This window comes from Hyalella azteca, unplaced genomic scaffold (genome assembly GCF_000764305.2).
Source record: "Hyalella azteca isolate HAZT.00-mixed unplaced genomic scaffold, Hazt_2.0.2 contig7253, whole genome shotgun sequence".
NCBI lineage: Eukaryota > Metazoa > Arthropoda > Malacostraca > Amphipoda > Hyalellidae > Hyalella > Hyalella azteca.
In genome coordinates this window covers 380,109-402,974 of record NW_025937381.1, presented here as the reverse complement: position 1 = coordinate 402,974, position 22,866 = coordinate 380,109, and the positions used below count along the sequence as shown (strand labels likewise).

Here is a 22,866-nt window from a genome sequence, read left to right as displayed (position 1 = left end):
GCGCCGCTACATTAGCCGCTACAATGGCCAAAATTATTGGAAATCTCTAAATATTTATTGTTCTGCTATTGGGAATTACTCATATACATTTAACGATAATAAAACATTTTCAAAATATATCAATGCAACTTTATTGCAATTAACCTAACCGAACTAGTACGGGTTAGATACAGTAAATAAAACTTACAGTTATTTTTATGTTTTACCTTCCCTACAAGGATGTGTACTTTAATCTACCAATCTAAAAAATTATCCACATATACATGTAAAAAATCAGTCTTTTATTTGTATATATATGTGGATTATTTTTGAGATTGGTAGATTAAAGTAGACATCCATGTAGGGAAGGTGAAACATAAAAATAACTGTTTAGAAATAACTTTAAGCAAACTGAAACATGAAAAAATACCTGTAAGTGGTAACTGGTAACAACTTAAAAAGTAACAACTATATAACATGTTGACACTAGTAACAGGCTGAAGTTGACAACATTACACCGAAATCTTTCGTATAGTTTTATTCTGTAATTTATATTACGTATGTATCATGCTGGTTTTTAAATAATATTTAATATTATTAAATAAAATCTAAAGGCTTTATCTATAAATGTAGCGGTAGCGCTGTAACGGCAAAACCACGTATCGCTACTTAAATATGTAGCGGGCGCTACCGCTACCGCTACATTGCCTTTCATGTAGCGCCGCTACCGCTACCGCTACTGAAAATGTAGCGCGCTACTGCCCACCTCTGAGTCCAGGGGCCACGGCTATAACCTAAAAAACCTGCGTTGTAACACATCCATGCGACAACATTTTTTCTCGCATCAAGTCACCGACATGTGGAACAGCCTCCCTGATAGCATCGTTGACGCTCCGAGTATGATCGAACGCCTTCAAGAACAGGCTAGACGAAGCTACGCAGAAGCATATGTTCAGTCTTAAAATGCCTAGCAAATTACGGACCAGGCAATAAGTCCAGCAGCTATCTCAATCAATCGTCAGTTATGGAAAGATCGGGTTCAAAAGGCCGGATCCCTTGTGAATCAAGTCACGAAAAGTACAAGAATTGGCAACGGGCCATGGGCCTATTTCTTCAGTGCGACACTTCTATTCTATTCTAATTGAAAAATGATCATTCAACCATGCTCGCGACCCAAGTGAATAGGTAAGAGTATCTAGGTATCTCCCTAGTTAGGTTAAAGGAACCTCTAGGCTCTAGATGATGTAGTTTTTACCATCACTGCTATACATTGAGAATAAGATGAATGCTTTTCAAAATTAATTTTGAACGACTCCTACTTGGTTCCTGGCCATGTCAGGCACAACAGCTGGGTGTGTTTGAGCAAACAAGATGTCAGTGACTGAGATGGGGAGCTCCCTGAAGATCCTCACCACACGCTTCGTGTAATTGCCAGGCGTGTAGCGTACCTGCTCAACATGAGGACTGAACACTCAGCATTGGGTGTTGTAGAACTTCGGATTTTAATATTAGATTGTGAAATTTGGCTGTTTATACAAGTTCTAATATTCTCTGGTCATTAATCGAACTTCGAATTTGAATGCAAATAGAACGAAAAATGTTGGCAAACATTTGGTTTTAGCTAATTTGACAGCGTGTCCTCTGTTTCTACTGGATTGTGACCCTTATGGGTACGAATGACTGTGACGGCGTCGTCTATGCCTAGAATACCCTCTTCCAGCTACGTTCAGGTGGCGGTCAGAGAATTTATAATTTTATTTTTCAAATTTCGAGAGGCACGCAAGGACTTTCCTTTGTCTTACACCAACTTCCTCACCTGTGGATTGGTGCCAGCCACAGCGTCCTCCATGTCATCAATAACCTCAGTGACCTCTGGCTTGGCAGTTTTCTTGCAATCCTCACACAAATTCTTCACGATGGCAGAGTGGTAGGCTTCACCATAGGCTTCCTGAACCTCCCTGCCCAGGGCACTCCAGTTTTGCTCCAGCGAGGCGCGCATCCTGTTCTCGTCGGCGATGGGCGTTCTATTGAAAAATTGTATGTGTGTGTTTATGAGTTTAGCGCCGAACTTTTGTTTAGATAATGAACGTGCCTAGTTCGTTAGTTAGTTTTACTTCGTTTTACTCCTTATAAAGACAGAAAACCCTCTTCTAATTTTATGTACTTCACACAGACTCGTTTTACATGACAGCTAGCCCTTTCCTGGAAACTCCGTCTGGCGCTGCCAGTTATCCCATGTGATTCTACGAATACTATCAACATATATATAACATTTAAAATATTCACTTAAGACCAAAGACTCACCTATAGAGCGCCGGTTCGATCGAATGTACGGAGATGTTCCACTTTTTCATCTCAATGCGCAAGCCGTCGCTGAACGCAATGAGTGCATGCTTACTCATGCTGTATGGCGTGAAGCCGTACATCGTGAAGCGTCCTGATCAACACTAGATCAACTACACATCAATTGCACCTTCGAAAAAGCGAAATCATCTACCTTTTAACATTCTGAAAAATGGCCCGTTTTCATGAACATTCACACCAGAGTTTCATCCTACTAATGAAATTCCTCAACCTTCATTGTAAAATAAAACGAGGATGCGAACGATTTGCAAACAATAAGCTTGGTTCCAACCTTGAAAATTTGCCAATAAATCCCAACCTAGCTGAGGTCCCGGTTGGGAAATCCCCTGCAAATTCCCAATCTGAGATCTTCCCGGGATTGGCCAAGAAATCGCAACGGTTGAGGTCTCATATCCAGAGGCCCATAACGGCACAGCCTCTGATTACCATGATATACAAATTAACATAAATTATCACTATCACATTCGCTTAATCGAATTGTTTTTTTAAACGAGCGATATTTGCCTGCCATGGACGCGACGTTAACGATGCGGCCGCGACCGTTGGCGCGGAGCAATGGGAGGAAGGCTTGCGTCACCGCCACAGGCCCCAGAGTGTTCACATCCAGCACCTAGGAAAGGATACTTAAATAATGATTTGATTTAAATAATTTATATCCAATCCAATTTTATGCTTCAAATATTTTTAAGAATAATTTCTGCCCATTTCGTATTCGTTTCGGTAAAAGCCCTGTGGGTAACGTCTTCCAGCCTATAATGATAATTAGACACTGCTAATGGTGACGGCTGACTGGTTTTGCACTTTTAATAACATTGATTTACACTCCTCGACAATTTTTCGAAAAAAAACACTTTCGGCTCTCAATAGTCCTATTCTCTGCGTTATCTATGATAGTTATTTAATTCGACATTTACAATCCCCTCTGCTTCACCGACCTTCCTGAAAGCAGCCATGGGCACAAGCTCCACCTCCGACATGATGGCGATGCCGGCGTTATTGACGACACTCCACAGCTGCAGCTCTCGCATCCGACCGAAGAGAAATACATAAAACACTTATAAATGCACCAAAAGTTATGTATAATTAAGTGTGTATGAAAATAATCAAATAAATCAATTCGTGTCTGGTGGATCGACCGCATCGCAAAAAAGATGTAACATCGAATTTTTTGCTTACAAAGTCACCTATTGCTATTGTATGTTATTTTGGCCGTGGGGATTTACCAAAGACTCCGTTTATGTTCCTCCGCAACCAACAACAATGGATAATCTGAGGAAGCGCATAATAAAATCAGCTGAATATGTAACTCAGGGTAAAAAATTTTACTACCGCATAGACATCATATGTCGTGCGGTCAAGAAGTGGGCATGTTGAACTCGGATCATTTGAGTTCCCCTGCATATTAATATTAGCGTTCGAAATACAGACAGGCCTGATCGGAAATATTTTTTTGAAGCACCTTATGTATTTTTGGTAGAAACGTTTTTTTTTCCTTTTTGGAATTTTGATATGTCACTCAAATTTTCTACTGGCTTTAAATCATTTCTATGTATGAATTGACTATCAATGTACTTCGATTGCAATCTTGCCCATATTGCGCTAACGGTTACTCTCCTAATAGAGATTTAATAAAATAAACTGTAGGACTACGAATGCATCAACAAATACTTCAGCAGTATAGCTGAATTAGCCTTAATATCATGGCAAAAAGAGATTCTATCTTCTGCTATCATGTTTACTTTGCAAGCAATATCAGAGACTAGTTTTTAAGACGTGTCACAATCCACTAATGATGAATTGGGAGTCTGCATGAATGAATCCTGCAGGTATGTTCGGCGTGTATGCGAAATAAGAATGGTAGAGACTGACATTGCCGCGTATTCTGTGGTCTGATTTCTGAATAAATCACTGGCGTCCACAACCAGAAAAATCTGGAAGTCGAAAATAGCCTCGTTACCATATAATTGGCTGGTAAAACTAGTGGTGGACAGATGTGGTCGTCAGTACTGGCTTCCGCTACAAGCTTTCTAATACGTTGCAGACTGGAGAAGAAGCACCACCAGTGCCCCTTATTATCGAAAAATTTTAACCATAAAATAGTTTTAGCTATGCAAATTAACGTTTTTTACGAAAGTAACAAAGAAAATATTCGAGCACTGACTATTATAAATTTGAACTCGAATCTACCTGTGGAGCTGTTGATGATAAACGACCGTAACCTAATTCTCTTACAAAGCTAGCTTGCTTATTAATATCAGTTGCGGAATCGCTTACTCACTTTTCTTCTGCAGGTCTCCCGAGACCACCTGAACCGCAGTATCTATGTCCTCTTGTTTACACACGTCCAACTTCAGTACAGATATGCTGGCTCGCTCGGCCAGAGCTTTCGCACCTTCCCCATCGGGAAAGAGACACCCTGCATATACCTTTGAAGAGAATATATATTTTTTAATTTGGATCGTTTCTTTAAAAACAATTAAACATTTTCAAAATCGGTTTCAAATTGATATCATGAACATAAGGTCCAAAGCTAGAATCTGCTCATATATGTTGTACTGCAACATGTCATATTCAGGAAGTGCAGAAGGTTATTGGGATAATCATAACTGAGACCTCCATCTTATTCAGCATTATCCCTCGTCTCCAGACACTCGCCTGGAAGCCTCGGTCAGCCAACCGCAGAGCCAGCATGTTGCCAAAGCCAGTATCGCATCCTGATTTTTTGTTTGAATCATAAAAAGGAACAGATTTATAATTAATTAATTATTATTAATTAATTTTCACGATTTAATAATATTCTGAATTTAATGTTATGCCAAGCGACAATAAGATATCAATATCGAAAAGATAATTCATCACATTGAAAATATTTGTATTTCGTTTCGTTGTCATTTAACGATGAGGAAAAGTTTTTAAACTAACCGGTAATAAGAACTGCAAGGTGGCTCACATTCTGCATGCGTCCTCGGACATCGAAATAAATTTCCTTCGTTTTGATTGCCAAGTCGGCGAGAAACAGGGACACGAATCCGGCGACCAGAAACATTACCACACCAACACTTCTCGCCACGAGCAGCACCAACGTCACCACCACCGACCACACCAAACAATAACTGAGGTATTGGAACATACCTAGGAGAAGCTACGTATATGTCCTACAAATTTTAGTGTTCTTTTAATATAGCCGTGAATTCGGGAAACAATAATTAAAACTGACCTTCGGAAATTAATATATATTGTAAATAAAACAGAAATCAAAGGAACAAGTAGTAACGTGCAAAGTCGACACCACAATCTAATGATGCATTCATTAATCGTCACTAATGATACAACTATATAGCAAAATGTCCTCTTGGGAATAATATATACAATTTCAGTCTGATAGATATACACTAGGACACTAAAGCTAAAAATACTCGGTATGCAAAATATTGGAAAGGTTATGCAATGAACATATAAGATGCTTGATTGATCATTTCAGCCTAATTAGTTTACTGAATTAATTTAAACACTCAAAAAAAAGTTTGAGCACTCAAGTGCTTGTTACCAAAATCGAATCATGATAATACGCACTCATTGGATACCGTACTAGCAACGAAATATATCCTGCTATTGTTGTCAATACATCACTTGAACTATTCATAAATGCAGCTTCTATTATTCAATTTTTATAATCATCACTAGGCAGTGTTTGAAATTTCCACATAGAATGGCCACAAAATATATAATTAATGTTGATGAAGGGCTTTTCCACGGTGTTCTGCAGCACACGGTGCACGCTATCACAAGTCACTGCTGGAGCAGCGAGGCTGAATTTTTGTTTACCATATCACGGCTATCATCTCTTCTTGTCTTATTGATAAGCAATTAAGTGACTCGATGCCATTAGAGTGACCGTCCTAAAGCTTCACTCTTATGAAAATTAACTTGTATTCCTGTTTTAATGAAATACACTACTTGTTAAAAAAACTTATGAAAAAAACTTGAGCTTGTAACGAAGTATATAAATACTGTATATACTGAGCATCTAACAACGTAAATGATGCAAAGCGCATGAACAGCTTATATGTGTTGTTCACTGCAATTCGGCTAGTCAGATAAAAATTCATTACCATAAATTCTTTACCATATTTACTCAACATCGTTGATATGGATTTTTTATAATATTTTCTGTTAAATGCCGTTTGCGAAGGAACAAACGTCAATACATTTATCATTTGCTTTAACTTTTGTTAAAAGCAAATTGGTGTCAAGTAAGTCAACATCCTGAAACAACAAATAAATGAAATGATGAATGACCATTATATATAAATGTAAAAAAAAAACGAAATTATCTCGTTTCGTATATCGTACGAGCCTTTACCAAAGTTTAAGTAATAATTGAAGGTGTTATCGCTGAAATTAGGACCTTTAGATCCCTGAACAAAACTACAACGTTTTTATATTGTTGTAAGGAAAACAAAAATATGCCAACAAAATTTCCTCACCTAGAATCAGATGACCGTGCACGAACACAAATAAAAGCACTAACAAAGGCAAAATTTTATAACATGAAACTGCGCGCCGTTTTTGTTTTTGTGTGCATTCCGGCTGGAAAAATAATCAAATTATCAATATTTGACACAAATTACAAGATCTCTATGAAATCTAAATCAATCGGACCTCTCAAAGTATTTTACCGTGAAACCTTTCAAAATCCATCGTGCCACCACGGAACAAAAACTAAAGTGATATTTTCTTTCACCTATTTGCCGTTACTATTGAGCGGTACTTTGATATCAGTTAGATAGCGTCCGTGGAGCTTCGCAGGCATTCCTCGGAGATTCGTCAAGTTCTTCTCTCGTACATCAAACAAGCCGTGCAAATGATAGCACAATGAAAGGTTGGAATGAAACACTTGCATGGTGCATTTAATATATATTAAACTCTGAACCCAGTGCACATCCTAAAATGAACAATGTCATTACATGAACATTCCTTTGCTCTGCCTCTGCCGATGAAACTATTCAGAACCCAGTCCCAAATTTTTTATTCAGAAGGTGATTACTTGTACAGAAATAGTGGAATTATTGTACAAGTTATTATTATAAGCATCGTATAAAAATTTAATCTCTTCAGTTGTGCAGAAAAGAGAAAAATCGAATTTCATTCGCTAAAATCGAAACAAAATTAAGCCAGTAGAGGATTAAACATGATTCTTGGATATCAAAAGTATTTTGTCAAGTAAATTGAAACCCAATATGCTGGGGATGTCAACGCCTGCCCAAGTTTCACTGCCCATTGACTTTCCATGGTTTATTTGGGCATCCCTTAATTAATCTGTATTCGATATGAATGATGTTAGACGTTTTCTAACCATATAGAAATTTGTGTATTTACGAACATTTGCTCCCTTCGAGATATTGTGTAGCACACGCTCCGAATTTATGTTATTCCATTCATTGCTTTCTATAATGTGAAGCACTGACAGCGCCTTTGCCTGTGGCCAAATCCTACATCTGGCCAGAAATGATAAATAATAACTGTTCCTACTTGAGGCCATGCGTAAAGGATCGATTGTGAATGCAACCATGTTCAGCGGTTCGGAACTAAGGTGCTTGGAGTGAGTTAACGGTTGCCTTGGCTGGCGTGAGGGCTTGGCAATACCTGCTGAAGTGCCAGTGCTGAATCTCGAAAGGCATTTGGTTCATAATCCGATGGAAAATCTTGTTCGACAGGCTCGGCAGGTAACGGATCTGAAACAACGAAATTCTTTAGCAGAAAGTCTGGAATAACTCGATTTTTAAAAACGTTTTAATTACTTATTTCTAATTCTCAAAAATATGTGGTTCACGTTGTGTCTCAAACTACTCATGTTGTTTCTAATATTATACATGAATTATCTGTGGCCGTCAATATCACGAACTTACTGAACAGACGTCAGAATTAAGTCTGGAACGTAGCATGGAAATTTCTGTTGAATTGAAGCCATATTCAGTCAAAATACAATACTAGTATTGTTATGCAAGATTTCTAAATATTTAAGGGAGATATTCGATTGAGAATGTGTATTTTGGATAGGAAAACCACAAACTTTTGGTGCCTCGGAGGCAACGGCGTCCACGAGATCATCGACGACTTCGTGAATTTTTTCTGGCGCCCGACTAATGGCTTCGACGAACGCACTGTGCGCCGCGCATCGGACGTCGAAGAAATCTTTGCCGTACGCTTCTTTAGCTTCTTCAGGAGCCTCCTGCCACACTTTAGCGTCGTTCAGCCTCAAGGCATCAAGCGAGCAGATGTTCGTTCTGAAATATATTTTTAGACATTACTTGTGTGTCGCCTGCGGAAATATGGGCAAATCGTAGCCAGATTATCTGCAATAAAAAAAAAAATTTCGTAAGGCAAAAAAATTACTAACTCACTATCGGTTTCTCATCGAACGTCTTCGCGTACCACCTGAAAGGTGTAGTATTGGTGGTATATGCAGGCGGGTCGCCTGCCAAAGACCACCACTGCCCTGGATGTAATGGACCATCGTGATTCCTGCCTTCCGGTACGTAGCCTTCAACACTTCTGGACAATCATATCTAGGCCGTGCGTCGAACCAGCCCTCGGTCGAACGGGCACTCGTCGAAGGACGATAAATTTTGGAACAGAATTATGCTATCTGAAACCTAACCTCAGATGCGATGAACGTAAAATTACGTAATTTAACGATGCCAGGAAGTTATATTCAATTCGAGGCCTGGTGGTGCATGGCAGGTTTCATGCAAGGCCGGAGGAGGACTTAGCCGAGTGGTTCACGGCTGATTGGTGCAAGTCTGGATAAATCCAAGGCGTTCGATTCAGGGCTTATTGGTGCACAAAATTAGTGACGCACGGCTGCGCTCCCATGCAGGCTATAGTTTTTGAAACACTGGATTAACAAAACGATGAATGTCTGAGAGGAGCTTAAATACCCAGTCAAACAGGTCTTGATCGATCGACGAAGATTGATGAGGTTCAATCAAGAATATTAATGCAGATTCTTGCTCGGTCGACTAGGACGAAACCCTATTCAGAGTGGGCAACGTGGAGGGCAATGTCGCGGTGCGCAACACCGATTATAGAGCGAGCTTTCTATGCCGATTCAGCGAAGGTTTTTGAAGTTTCTGCACCCGATAATTTGTAAAGTCGAATAATCTGCATCGAACGATGTAGAATCTAAAGTACTTAAAGCCGATTCCGCATCAATCGATATCGAATATCCTTTGACCTACATCGAATCTACATTAATCGTTGCTGAATATCCATTGATCGATATCGAATCTTTATTATTCTATGTTGAATCGATATTATTTGATGCTGAATATTGATTTTTTCTTACACCCTACTGTATCGAATATAATGAATTCTACTCCTATAACTGAACGACAGTTCAAAGAAAATCAGACCAATATACAACCCATACATGAGTATAATATTGAGTGAGCACTTTTCAATAGAGAAGAAAAAGAATTATTGAAATATTCATTGCTACTTTCTTATATAGGTGGCAGTCTATGAGGTGACTTGCATTTAATGTCACTGTGTACCACGCAGAGAACTGACAAAACGGAAATTTGCTATTATGTTACCATTTCTTCTTCTGTGCTATACGGCTTGAATACAAAATTTCATACCTGTAAAAATGAGGTGACAAAATGTGCTATTCGGGTTAAATATAATATTTCGAAATAAAAATAAGGTGACGAAAAAAGGTTTTACTCACTTGTAGAGCACGGGCTCTATCGTATGTACGGAGATGTTCCATTTCTTCATCTCAATGCGCAGTCCGTCACTGAAGGCTACGACTGCGTGCTTGCTCATGCAGTAGGCCGTGAGGCCATACATAGTGTAACGTCCTGATCAACAGGTAACAGATTCTTTACGTTTTCGTGAAACCATACAAACACAATTAACATTGAAAGAAAATTCAGCTACAGCCCATTGCCATTGAAATGTTATAGATCTGCTTTACCCTATATACAGTTTCTTGTGCAGCACCATTCGAGTTCATCAAGTAGTTGGGAACTGCTGGTCCGCTCTTTGGGACCAGCAATGTTTTGGCAATGGAAATGTTGCTTAAACACCACGTTCCTATCTGAGTTTTAAATTTATCGCTAAAAAAATCATGGCCGTTTTCGGAAGTGGTTCTTATTTTTTTAATATTTATGGTAAACTGCTTCGCGATGTAAACAACCATATGGATCTTCCATATTTTCCAGTTTTTTAATAATTTTTTGAAATACACATACATATATTACATTAAATGGATTTTCTTCACCCATACATACCACCAAAGAAACTCAAATGACTCATATTTTTGCCAGGAAGGCGGAAGCATAGCCTGCACTGAAATCGCCAAATTTCAATAAGAAGAGATTTCAATTTTATTTTAATTTTGGAAATCTCTTTTTCGACAAACCTGCAATGGAGGCGACATTGACTACCCTTCCCTCTCGTGCCTGACGCAGCAAGGGCAGAAAGGCTTTAGTAACGGCCACGGGCGCCAGCGAGTTCACCTCTGGCACTCGTCGGTACGTCGACATCGTCAATAACTCTACTTCACCACCCAACGCGATCCCGGCGTTGTTCACGATGCTCCACAGCTTGAGTCCTACGTCAATGTTTTTAGTCTTTTATATAGTATTTTTGTTTGTGTTTTTAATTAAAGCCTAGCTTGGTATCATGTCAAATTTTGTGATATATGACTGATACACTGAGGGGCAGATGTCTAAATTTATGGATTTTAATTTAATTTTCAATTAAATTAAATTAAATTTCAATTTAATTTTTAATTTTCAAAACTTCATGATTACGTAACTTAACGTAACGTAAAATTTTCAAAACTTCATGATTCCCATCGCTTTTAAAGATTAATAAAATCGTTATAAATATTTTTCTACTTTCAATTCTAAGTAATTGTCAGTGAATGGAAAAATATTTAGACATGGAATTCTCTAGTAACTAAAGAATGTACTATAGCTTAGGTCTATAAAATTAGATAATTAAATAGGCTATAATCTTACCGGGGCAATTTAGTACTCGTCAATAAACGTAAATCTGAACATTTATTAATACACGAAATGCAAAACATTATACCATCAATAACAGACCATTGACATTTTATTGCTAAAAAACTAGAAGAAACGTCTCTTATTCTGACCAATGAGTCATAGAATGCAGGTTATATATAAAATATATTATCTAATTCTGCAAACACAAAATAATTATACAATTTTCAATGCCCTTCCAATGATTGCTCGTACAATTATCTCAGATTTTTTATTACCAGATTTATCCAGATACTCTTTGACAACTTGTACAGCGTTTTCGATGTCGCATTGTTCGACCACGTCCAGTTTGATCACGACGATTTTCTTATCCTTCCCTAGCTCCTTCGCGCCTGAACCTTCAGGATACAGGCACCCAGCAAACACCTGTAATTTGATTATAATTATCCGAAAATTTATTAATTAGTCAATTTTAATTATTCGACCGTTCTCCATGATTGTTTTTCAGGCAACATCAACGTCGACAGACGTAAAAAGTCTAGGACTTGCGAGCAAATCTAGCTTTGTTCTGCACTTGTTAAATATAATTTGACTACATATTTTTAAACTGAATTTTCGGGTAAAATATGCCGTACAATCAAACTCAAGATGTGTGACATATTTATGTTGACAGATAATACGAGCAAATTGTTGTGACTCGTAAACTTTCCTTAGTTGTTCCTGGTATAAAAATATTTGTGTTTATAGATGATTTGCAGCTTGGAAGATTTTCAAAGAATTGCCAGGACATTAAATTACCGTGTAAAACGACACTCAAATTACAATGATAATAACTTCGTACATTATTCATCTTTAGTAATTAACGCGGATTCAAATCTTGAATTGCCGTATCATATAATATCACAATTATTAAAAACTGGCATTAACGTAAAATTATTGGCAGTCGTGACAGAACAACCGTGACTCGGTATAATATATTTGTCGGTGATAGTGATAGTTATAGTAATCAACATGCATGAAATACTCGCGATAATTAAATTCATTTCGTTTAGATATTACCGTGAAGCCCATGTTCGCGAGCCTCTGTGCCAGCTTGTTGCCGAAGCCGGAGTCGCATCCTGATGAAATAAATAACATTGGACTGAAGTATTATCTAATCCGTTCAATTGAAGAAAGAGGCAACACATTAGGTCATACTATTTCTAATTTATATGACAGAAAACGGGACTCATAATATTTTCCTTTTTGTCGGGTTATTCTTACATTGATATTACAACCAAGCTGAAACCGGCAGAGCTGGGAAGCGCTACTTTGAAATGTAGCGGCGCTACCGCTACCGCTACATGCTCTAAATGTAGAGGGCGCTTCCGCTACCGCTACACCCACTAGATTGTAGCGGGCGCTACCGCTACCGCTACAGTAAAATGTAGCGTGCTACATTAGCCGCTACAATGGCCAAAATTATTGAAAATCTCTAAATATTTACTGTTCTGCTATTGGGATTTACTCATAAACATTTAATGATACTAAAACATTTTCAAAACATATCAATGCAACTTTATTGCAATTAACCTAGCCTAAATAGTACGGGTTAAATACAGTAAATAAAAGTTAGTTATTTCTATGTTTTACCTTCCCTTCGTGGATATCTACTTTCATCTACCAATCTCAAAAGTTATCCTCATATACATATATAAAATCTGTCTTTTATTTGTATATATGTGGATAATTTTTGAGATTGGTAGATTAAAGTAGACATCCATGTAGGGAAGGTGAAACATAAAAATAACTGTGTAAAAATGACCGTAAGCAAACTGAAGTTAGGTGGCTGATGTTCGTGATATGGTCGTGGACATGTGGTGGCAGCTGGCACGGAACAAGAAGGGGCGCAGCCGCAGGCCACAAATTTTACTCTTAAATAAGCGCTGGAGCCAACGCCAAGCCTCACCATGCATTAACTTTACTCAGCCTCAGAACTAGAAGCCGCAGACTACGCTTGAACTCCGTAATCCAGACAAGCGACACACTACAGAAAGATAATACTGCACCGTAGGCCTTCAGCCACTGCTTTAGCATGCTCGCTCATAAGCAGGCAGTTCCCCATCCGGCTGTACCTACTCCGGCCTAACCTCTTCTGGCCTAACCTATTCACGTTGTCCCGGCTCACAACCTTCTTGCAGCCAATGACCAGCACACTTGGACCGCCTTTCTAACTTCTTGCAGCCAATGAGGTTAGGTTAGGTCCGCTCAGGTTTGTTTTGGGTGGAGAAAGGTTGCAGCTCGGATAGGTTAGGCCTGAAGAGGTTAGGCCAGATGAGGTTCGGCCAGATGAGGTTTGGCCAGATGCAGTATGGCCATGTTTACCTTCGGCAAGCTTATTTTGTGGCTGTGGACAATTGGCGCTATGGCTTTGAGCACTTGAATTCATAGGCCGTTATGCGCTCTAGCGTTCTTACCTATGGAAAGGAATATGAACTAAGTGTGAAGTATGGCAAAGCAGGCCTCCGGCATGCGCCCCAACAAGAACAAGTGGTAACTGGTAACAACTTAACAAGTAACCACTAACATGTTGACACTAGTAACAGGCTGAGGTTGACAACATTACACCGAAATCTTTCGCACAGTTTTATTCTGTAATTTTTATTATGTATGTATCATGCTGGTTTTTAAATAATATTTAATACTATTTTATAATTATTATATTATAATTATAAATTTTAACTAATTTTTAATTTGTAGCATTGAGTTCCCTGAAGTCGGAGTTCCCTGGGACCAGCAGATCTTTGTAAAATCTGCACTCGCGTGTAAGTTCGGCCGTCACCAGCCCTTGGTCTCGTTATCACTTTAGCCACATATTTGTGGCTAACGCACCCCAGGCCTCAAGGTTTATTGTTTTAGGCAAGAGGCGGCTTTAGGTGGCCGGTGAATTGCCAGCGGGCGGCCGGAGCGAACCTGATCTGGCCGACCGCTGGCCACCCACGGTCTGGGAAGGAGAGAAGGCACTTGACAGCGCCGAGAGAGAGATTTATGTGCTTGCGGTTCCCTCAGAAACTACTGGGCATGTTTTGACTTCAATAATTTAGGATACAAACTTTATTTGAACGTGCGGTCTCATGTAATGCTAATGTAGCAGTTGCGCAAATAAGCTGCAAATTTTTTTACAATTGTAATCCGTACCATGGTACTTCGCATCATTATGGTTTTCGCTCCTGTTATTTGCTTTAAAATTAATTATTTATTTTTGCCTCTTATTATCATATAAATCATACTTTTTACAATCACAGTAATAATAATTTAAATCAGTAATTCAGTATGATAATAATTCAGTGGGCTGATAATAATATTCCGTTTGATATTAATATTACAGATTATTAAGCAATGTGCAATGTATTGTTGTAATTTTTAGACTTCAAAAAATGTCTACAGAAATAGAATATCAATTTAAATGCATGTCTTAACCGTTTTTGATGAACTTCTGATAAAAATTTACACATTTACGTGAATGTTCTCATTACTGCACAGATCATGTACGTATAGAATTTAAATTGCTATATTCCAACTCATATAATTCAATGATTAATTTATTAACCAGACAGCGATGTACTGTACGACAACCAAGCGATGGTGAAACGCGTGTCAGGAATAAAAAATTTAGATGGATCCAATTATTTGAAATAATATATGATCAGTCATCAGTATGCATCGGTTATCAGTATGCATCAGTCATCAGTATGGTTCAGTCATCAGTGTGCATCGGTCATCATTGTAACATAACAATATTAACTAATTTACAATTTGTAACATTAAAATATCAACGTTATTTGAATATGTACTCATGAATTCATGAACAACACCATCGTTAATATCGCTCCCAATATTTTTACTAGTAGCAAACGGATTATTTTGTTATGATTTTATTTATTTAATTAGAAGCTCTTCCAGAAACATCAATCGCAATATTAAGTGCGAGAAATTTCAAATCATGAAATATGGTAAAATATGGAGAAATGTTCAGACAGTTCAACAGTTTAACATTATTTGTGCCTAAAAAGCAGTGAACAGGTTAGAAAAACGCAAGTGAAAATGAAAGCTTATACTGTAATCACTAACCATGTACAATGTACTGCTTCTGGTTAATTCTAATTCTTATATAATTTTTACTGGAAGTAATTGGTAGTTATTACTCAAAAGATCACAGAGTAATTATTGGCGGTAAATTGATCGTTGATGTAGTAACGGAACGCAAATTCTTATTTCGTTTGGTATTTCATAATATAATATTTTTTTTTTAATTCATGACATGAATATTCTCACCCTTGTCATTTATGAGGTGCATTTTTTATTTTTTTGAGGTGCATTTTTTTATTATAATGAGGTGCAATTTGTATGCACCAAATTCCTAATGCTCATATATGTACGACCATGACGCTCATAGACCAGACTGCGAAGTGGCTGTGAAAGAAGAGTGCATGTTTACCTTGAAGACAAAATTTATTGCCGGCGCCTGCAGGAGAGTATGACAACCAAAGCTGTCTGGTCGTGCTTTAATCTACGGATGTTTCACCTACCCTTGGGCTTCAAGTGCTTATATATAATACTAGAATAATAATTCAGAAATGTTTGAGGTAGCGATCAATGAAGAATAAATAGTTAAACCGCCGTATATCGAGAAATTGATAGAAAAATCACACGCTTTACGAATATCGGGGTGCAAGATTTCATCCTCCCTGATAACAGTTGAAATAAAAAGTTTACATAATTTATCTTAATGTCTACGTATTAAAAATAATTAGCCAGGATAGCATTACAAATTTCAGACTTATATCTTATTTATGAGGGGAGTTATTGGACCTAGTAATAGTTATAAAATTACATTAGCGACTAACGCGGCTGAGCCAGCTGAACGGGCCTCTTATTAGAGGTGACTCAGGCGCCTATCGGCCATCTAACTGCAATCAGCGGCTATATAGGAGCCGATTGGTGGAGTCGATTGCCCGATAGGCCGAATATACGTAATCAGACCGAAAAAAGCAGCTGGCCAGGCTTCTGTGATCAGATGCTGTTATTTGATCGAGCCATGGCCATAGCTCCCGCTCATCATATGGCGTCGATGTATGTACACGTACGTTTGTCAAGACATACGATGGAATGAAATGAGAATTGATATTACCAATTTTTTAAGCTTACGTGTTGTAAGATAATAATTTCGTTAATCATAAACAAAAATATCTTGATTTATTTGGTTATCTTTAAAAACCACAGGATGCTTGAAGGCATGGAAACATGATTAAGGGGTACAGGAGCAGAAAAATACTTGATAAGTACGTGGCGGTAAAAAAACAATGCTTGTAGCTAGAACAGATTAATTTCAAGTTCTTATCATAACATTCATAACTGATATGTAAGCTGTTGATTGGCAGAAAAAGCAGCAGATGAACGTTCGGTTTTGCATTCAGGGCCTATAAGTAATTTATTTATAAAATGTTCAGGTCGCTATGATTTGGGATGAAACTGCTTGATATTGTGATGACATTGCATTGCCAGATAACAGGCATTGAACAGTGTACCTTCGGTTATTCAAACAATGTCTACAAAATTTCAATATTTCCAGTTAAGGTTCACAATTGTATCGTATTGTGGTGCGGTTAACATAATTCCCTCAGTGAATTATGATCTTATTCAATGGCGGTTACTGGGCGTTACTGGGCGGGAGTGTCATGCATAACATACGTAACTCTGCTCAGGCACCTAACTACTTTTTGAACGAATTAAAAAAAGTTTAGTCATTAGTTCAAACAACCTCAACGACAAAACCTGGTCAGTGCTTTACGGTTCTTTTTCCTCATAGCTAATTTATTATGTTCACGGGGCAAAATTTGTTGCTAGCCTCGTTAAATGTTTAAATATTATTCCTGTTTAACGTGATGCAGCTTGAGGGAGCGAGTAGCGTAGAAGCCGCTGCACGTTTGTTTGCTTGCCGGCGCCCGGCGTTAGTTCGCCAGTGATCCTAGTGATGATCACACGTTGAACGGCTAACGTTGCTCATTTCAATCCTGTAGTAATAGTGGGAAAAGTAAGTTGTGAAGTATAATAGATTATAAATTAGAGATTTAAAAAGCTGAATATTATTAGAAACTAGAAAATTCTTAGTTTTCCTGTACAATTGTTCTGCAAGTGTAGTTAATTGAAAAAACACGACACCAATACCGGCACTAGCCTGAATCGAACGCCTTTGACCTCTCCGGACATCCATCAATCAGCCGTGAACCACTCGGCTCTGCCCTCCTCCGGCCTCCAGGCCGCTGATCGAATATGACTTCCGGGTATCGTTAAATCACGTAATTTGACGTTAACCACATCTGAGATTAGGTTTCAGATAGCATAGTTCTGTTCCAAAATTTATCGTCTCTCGACGAGTGACCATTCGACCGAGAGCTGGTTCGACGCACGGCCTAGATATAATTGTCCAGAAGTGTTGAAGGCTACGTTCCGGAAGGCAGGAATCTTGATGGTCCATTACATCCAGGGCGTGATTGGGGGTCTTCGGCAGCCGACCCGCCGGGTCGCCTGCCGAAGACCACAACTGCCCTGGATGTAATGGACCATCATGATTCCTGCCTTCCGGAACGTAGCCTTCAACACTTCAAGCCGTCCGTATCTAGGCCGTGTGTCGAACCAGCCCTCGGTCGAACGGCCACTTGTCGAAGGACGATAAATTTTGGAACAGAACTATGCTATCTGAAACCTAACCTCAGATGCGGTGAACGTAAAATTACGTAATTTAACGATGCCCGGTTGTCAGATTCGATCCGCGGCCTGGTGGTGCACGGCAGGTGGTGGTCAAGGCCGGAGAAGGACAAAGCCAAGTGGTGCACGGCTGATTGATGGATTTCCGAAGAGATCCAAGGCGTTCGATTCAAGGCTTATTGGTGCACAAAATTGGTGGTGCACGGCTGCGCTCCCGACCCGCCGGTATTCTACTTAGACAACTCAGTTGAGCTGATTAAATAGGGATTTTAAAAGAATATTATATATATAGAGAGAGACGTTTCCTATCGTCTCATATCTTTTAAAGTTGGTGAATCGGAGTGATTACTCCACCAAATTTACGTTACGTTCAGGTTCAGGATACCGGTATTCATTACTTATCGTTTTGTCAGGTGGTTGCCGAGTGGTAACACCGCGGCCTCACGGCCGCAGCCGTTACGTGACGGTCTCCGTCGTAGAACCAACAACAACTGGCGCGAAATCTGAAGTCCTTATATACGCTAGAGTCGCGCACACTTAAGCCTAACCCTCGAACTGACGCTAGTACATTCCTTCGAAAGGAATTTCCCTCGCAACGCTGAGCGCCAACGCTTCAATGTAAACGACCTTTCCCACGGTCTCGCAACACGGCGCCGCATTCTTAGCATTCTTAACATCTATGCATAATACATGTTCATTATTACCTATGTTCAATATTACCTACTTTATTCAGAGCTTCAAATATTTAGGAACTGGCAGTAATGGAAATTTTTAACTTGAGGTATATGCTGACATGATCATGTTATTTTAGCTGTTTGAGTCCATATACTTCAGGTTTTAATTTCTAATTCATCGAGAAAGCTGGATCCATGTATGGAAATGCCAGTTCACTCAAGAGTTCGTCTCCATGGTTGGGTTTAGTCTTTACTAGTCAAACAGTCACCGTGCCACTGCAAGAGAAACGCGTTCAAACAAGGATCCAAATCGTGGTCTCAACTCCGTAAGTAATTAAGTTGCTATTTCTCTGTAATAATATGCTTATTTCTCGTTGTACCATTGGGTTTGGTACCAGAGTAAAATCGAAGTATAATGAATTGGGTGATTTTCGAAGAATTACAAATTATTAGAGGATAAATTTACGAACTTTCCATAGAACATGGCAATGTTAGGAATGTCACAAGTTCCAGCTGGAATTTAGACGGTAGCATTTGACCCATTCTTCTTCACAACCACTGTAGGCAGAATTTAATAGACTCGTGCAAATCAATTCGATAGAACGTACAAACGGTGACGTGCCGAAAGATAACGAGTCGTTAGCAAATTACACTGGATGTGAATGCGCGCGGGTGTCGTCTTACTCTGAATTACATTATCGCGATCAATTAATTACATTTTATGTACTTCCTACCTGGGAACACAGGAATTAGCTACTGTATTGAATTTGCGCTATGTTAAAATGGTTATAATTGAGCCCTGTACATACTAGATACACTAGGCTGTTTGCAAAATATTTTGGGAGAACTTTGAGGATTGATTTAAGGGTTTTTGCCGTAGAATGCTCAACAGTATATGTGAATGTGGTTGTTTAGTGATGACGAATATTGGAGAATGTTTAATACTGGTTAAGGTGAGAGAATGGTTTGCTCTGCCGTATGTGGAAAATGTTTGGTACCCGCAATAGGCAGGAATGTTTGGTACGGGTGTGAGTGTTTGAATATTTCATTCACGGATAGTGTGGGATAATATTGAGCGGGATTGAATATTGGATAATGTTGATCGTTAAGTGCTATTGCATATTGAGAATGTTGATCGTTGAGTGTCATTGCATATTGGAGAATGCTGATCGTTGAGTGCTATTGCATATTGAAGAATGTTTGGTTTTGGGAAATGTGTGAGAATGCTGACTGCTGGTGAATATTGTAGATTGTTTTGCTAGAGCAAAGTGCGAGGGTCTTGCAATTCAGGTAAATATTAGAGAATGTTGTGGGTTATGTGGAAAGTTGGGGTTGAGAGTTGTATTAGCTGGTATTATTCCCGTTTCAAACTCGTGTTTACATGCCATTTGATTCGTTGTGCCGCGATGATACACGTCTAGTCTGCTCATATATATAAAGCGTACAGAGATTCAAATGCCCCCTCCCTTCCCCCATAAAGGAGGCAAGGAGGGGGCATTTTTCAACGCATTTTTCAGATTCGGCCGTATCTGTCCCGAACGTATCAGGCACCAAATACGCGTGCCCCGCAGTCGCCCCACGGTTGTCAAGGAATAGACCGGATCCTAATCAGGCGCTTATTTTCCTCGTACAACAAATTAACATAAAGCAAACATAGATCCACTAATTTACACCGCTAGGCGAGCTTGTGGCGTCCTTAAGCCAACGGCTGACAGGAATCGAAAATTTGATAGGGATGTGAGGAAAGACTGCAATAGACACTCTTGGAACCGCTGATCTTGGAATCGATGAACTACAGTCACACAAAATCATATAACCTAGAATACAAGCCGAATTATATGAATCCATACGACGAAATAATAGCGAAAGAATAAGTTTTGAAGACAATTGAGGGCTGAATTCTGTTTTGAAGAAAGCTCAGTAAATAATGGTTTTCATTCAAAACCCTCGCCAGTCAGTCCTGCCATGCCTTTCCCAAATTAATATTTCTTTCTATAGCACCCATATTTGTAGTCGTATTATCTAGATATGTTATGCTACCCTGTTGATTAACAATGATTGTTGATTATTATTCTATGTTGTATTTCTCAATGTCATGACTTGTTTGATATGAGGCTCGTTGCATGCGAACTTTTATCTGATTGCTGCCGTCTATCAACGGGCACCGTGTCTCAAGGTGAGCTCTTGGTATATATAGAAAATATACTTTGTCTTCTTTTATTCTTCCTGATGTTAAATGGTATGCATAGAGCTGAATTGTATGTTTATCGCCGTGTTCAAAATGGAAAGCTCAAACCCGTGACTAAGAACTACAACTACTTCGCGTCGGCTCTTCGGGCCGTATTTATTTATAAATTAAAATAAAACATTTATTAACAGTTCAGAAATTTGTTAGTGAAAACATTGTCATATCAAAAAAGTTTAGAGTAAAATAAAATTGAGACCAATGCGGAAATAGGTCAAGCTTTAATTCATTTATAGTTTTAAATTGTTTATTTATCCAGTGAGCCTCTAATATCGATGATTTTTCTAGGTTGAACTTTTCGATAAGTTTGGTTTATTATAGTTATCCCGATGTTTTATTAAGCTTTTATTTGTCCTTATCAAAAAGAAGGGCGACCTATTCCGGTTTGTTAGAATTAATCAAATTAATGGATTTTACTCTCTGTATATTTAAATATATTGTTTACCAAATTAAAAACAAATTCATTGATAACGCGAAATTTATGAACTTCCTCATCGAACACTCAAACAGACTTCAAATGTTATCAGTGTGGTTACGTAATGGACGACTAGTAATATGAAAGATAAAAACAATGCAATGGTAGGTTAGAATGACAAATAATTAGAAACGAGGATTGACGTGTCGACAAACAACTGTAAGCAATAAAGAGATCGACTGCCTTCGAAGCGTTTGAAATTCTGGTGCCAGAAGAAGCCGTGCAAATAGATCTAAGTAACGTAAAGTAAGAGGATCCATTGTTCATGCTGGTATATTGATTATAGCTTTTCCGAATTTACAAAGATATAGAAACGATTATATGCAAAGGCGTTTATTATTGAATCCAGATAATGCGTCATTTTAACATTCAATCAGTTCATATATGTCAGTCATCAGTTGAAAATTCGTTTCAAATCGGACAGATTACTTGGAAGTAATAACTTTAATGAAAAATTATTTTAGCATGCCCACCTGTAATGAAGACAGCCTTCTCGTTATCTTTGATGTACGTCTTTTCTTTGAAGAAATCTTCATGTATTTTAAGAGCCAAATCTGCAACGTACAGACTAAAAAATCCGACAGCGAGTCCCTTTACAACCCAGTGGCAGCTCAGCATGTACAGCATAGCCCAGACAACGAAGAAAGTAGCGCAGTAATGCTTCTGCTTTGGCCATATCAGAGCCATGTTCGGGAAGTGCAACTCTGCGTGCGAGGGTGAAGATAGACAAGCAAAGAATGGACCTTTTTGAGTGAACATTCAAGATCTCGATCAGAGTGGACATTCAAGTGCATGGCCGTCGATAAGATTGCTTGAGCCACACGACGATATGCCTGCCATTTTTAGGCTAAATTTATGCTTCATTGTAGCAAAAAGTTTCCAATTTTCTATGTTCTCTAGAGAATATTTTGTATGTTCTTCAATCACTGGGTTTAGTTTAGAGCTTTGTTCGTGAAAGGGTAATTAATTATTACGGGAATCATCTTAGAAAACATCAACGACCCCATGAATCTTGTCCGGCGGCTGACCGGTGGAATCGATGAGCGCCATGAACGCCGCGCATCTGCTTTGTGCCGCGAGAAGTCTGCGCCGTACGCGTCCTTGGCCTCAGGTGCCTACTGCCATGAACACCTTAGCGCCATTCTTTCTCATGGTCTCAAACGAACAAAGATTCATCCTGAAATATATAACTGCATAATTTTAAATGCAATATTTCTAATCAAGATGAGATTTTTGTTGTTGTAGAAAAACAATCATATGAATTTGACTTCTCAATCTCAAATGCTGATAATGCACTCCTGTTTCTCACGTACAGAGAATGAATTGTGATTAATCCTTATGCCAATTTTCTTCACGTTAAATTTT

At 38.6% G+C, this 22,866-nt stretch overlaps 1 protein-coding gene across 1 annotated transcript; it reads right to left on the bottom strand.

The window, feature by feature from the left end:
- Positions 1-1,078: 1,078 nt before the first annotated feature.
- LOC108664292 lies at positions 1,079-22,223 on the bottom strand. Its single transcript, XM_018150859.2, has 15 exons — positions 21,975-22,223; positions 12,420-12,478; positions 11,639-11,786; positions 10,772-10,963; positions 10,076-10,208; positions 8,417-8,630; positions 7,941-8,078; positions 5,266-5,485; positions 4,999-5,057; positions 4,622-4,769; positions 3,279-3,364; positions 2,848-2,953; positions 2,284-2,416; positions 1,796-2,003; positions 1,079-1,427 (listed from the first exon to the last, which is right to left on the bottom strand). The coding sequence occupies exons 1-15, from the start codon at positions 22,186-22,188 to the stop codon at positions 1,278-1,280; spliced, it is 2,208 nt and encodes a 735-aa protein (XP_018006348.2). The 5' UTR covers positions 22,189-22,223; the 3' UTR covers positions 1,079-1,277.
- Positions 22,224-22,866: the final 643 nt, after the last annotated feature.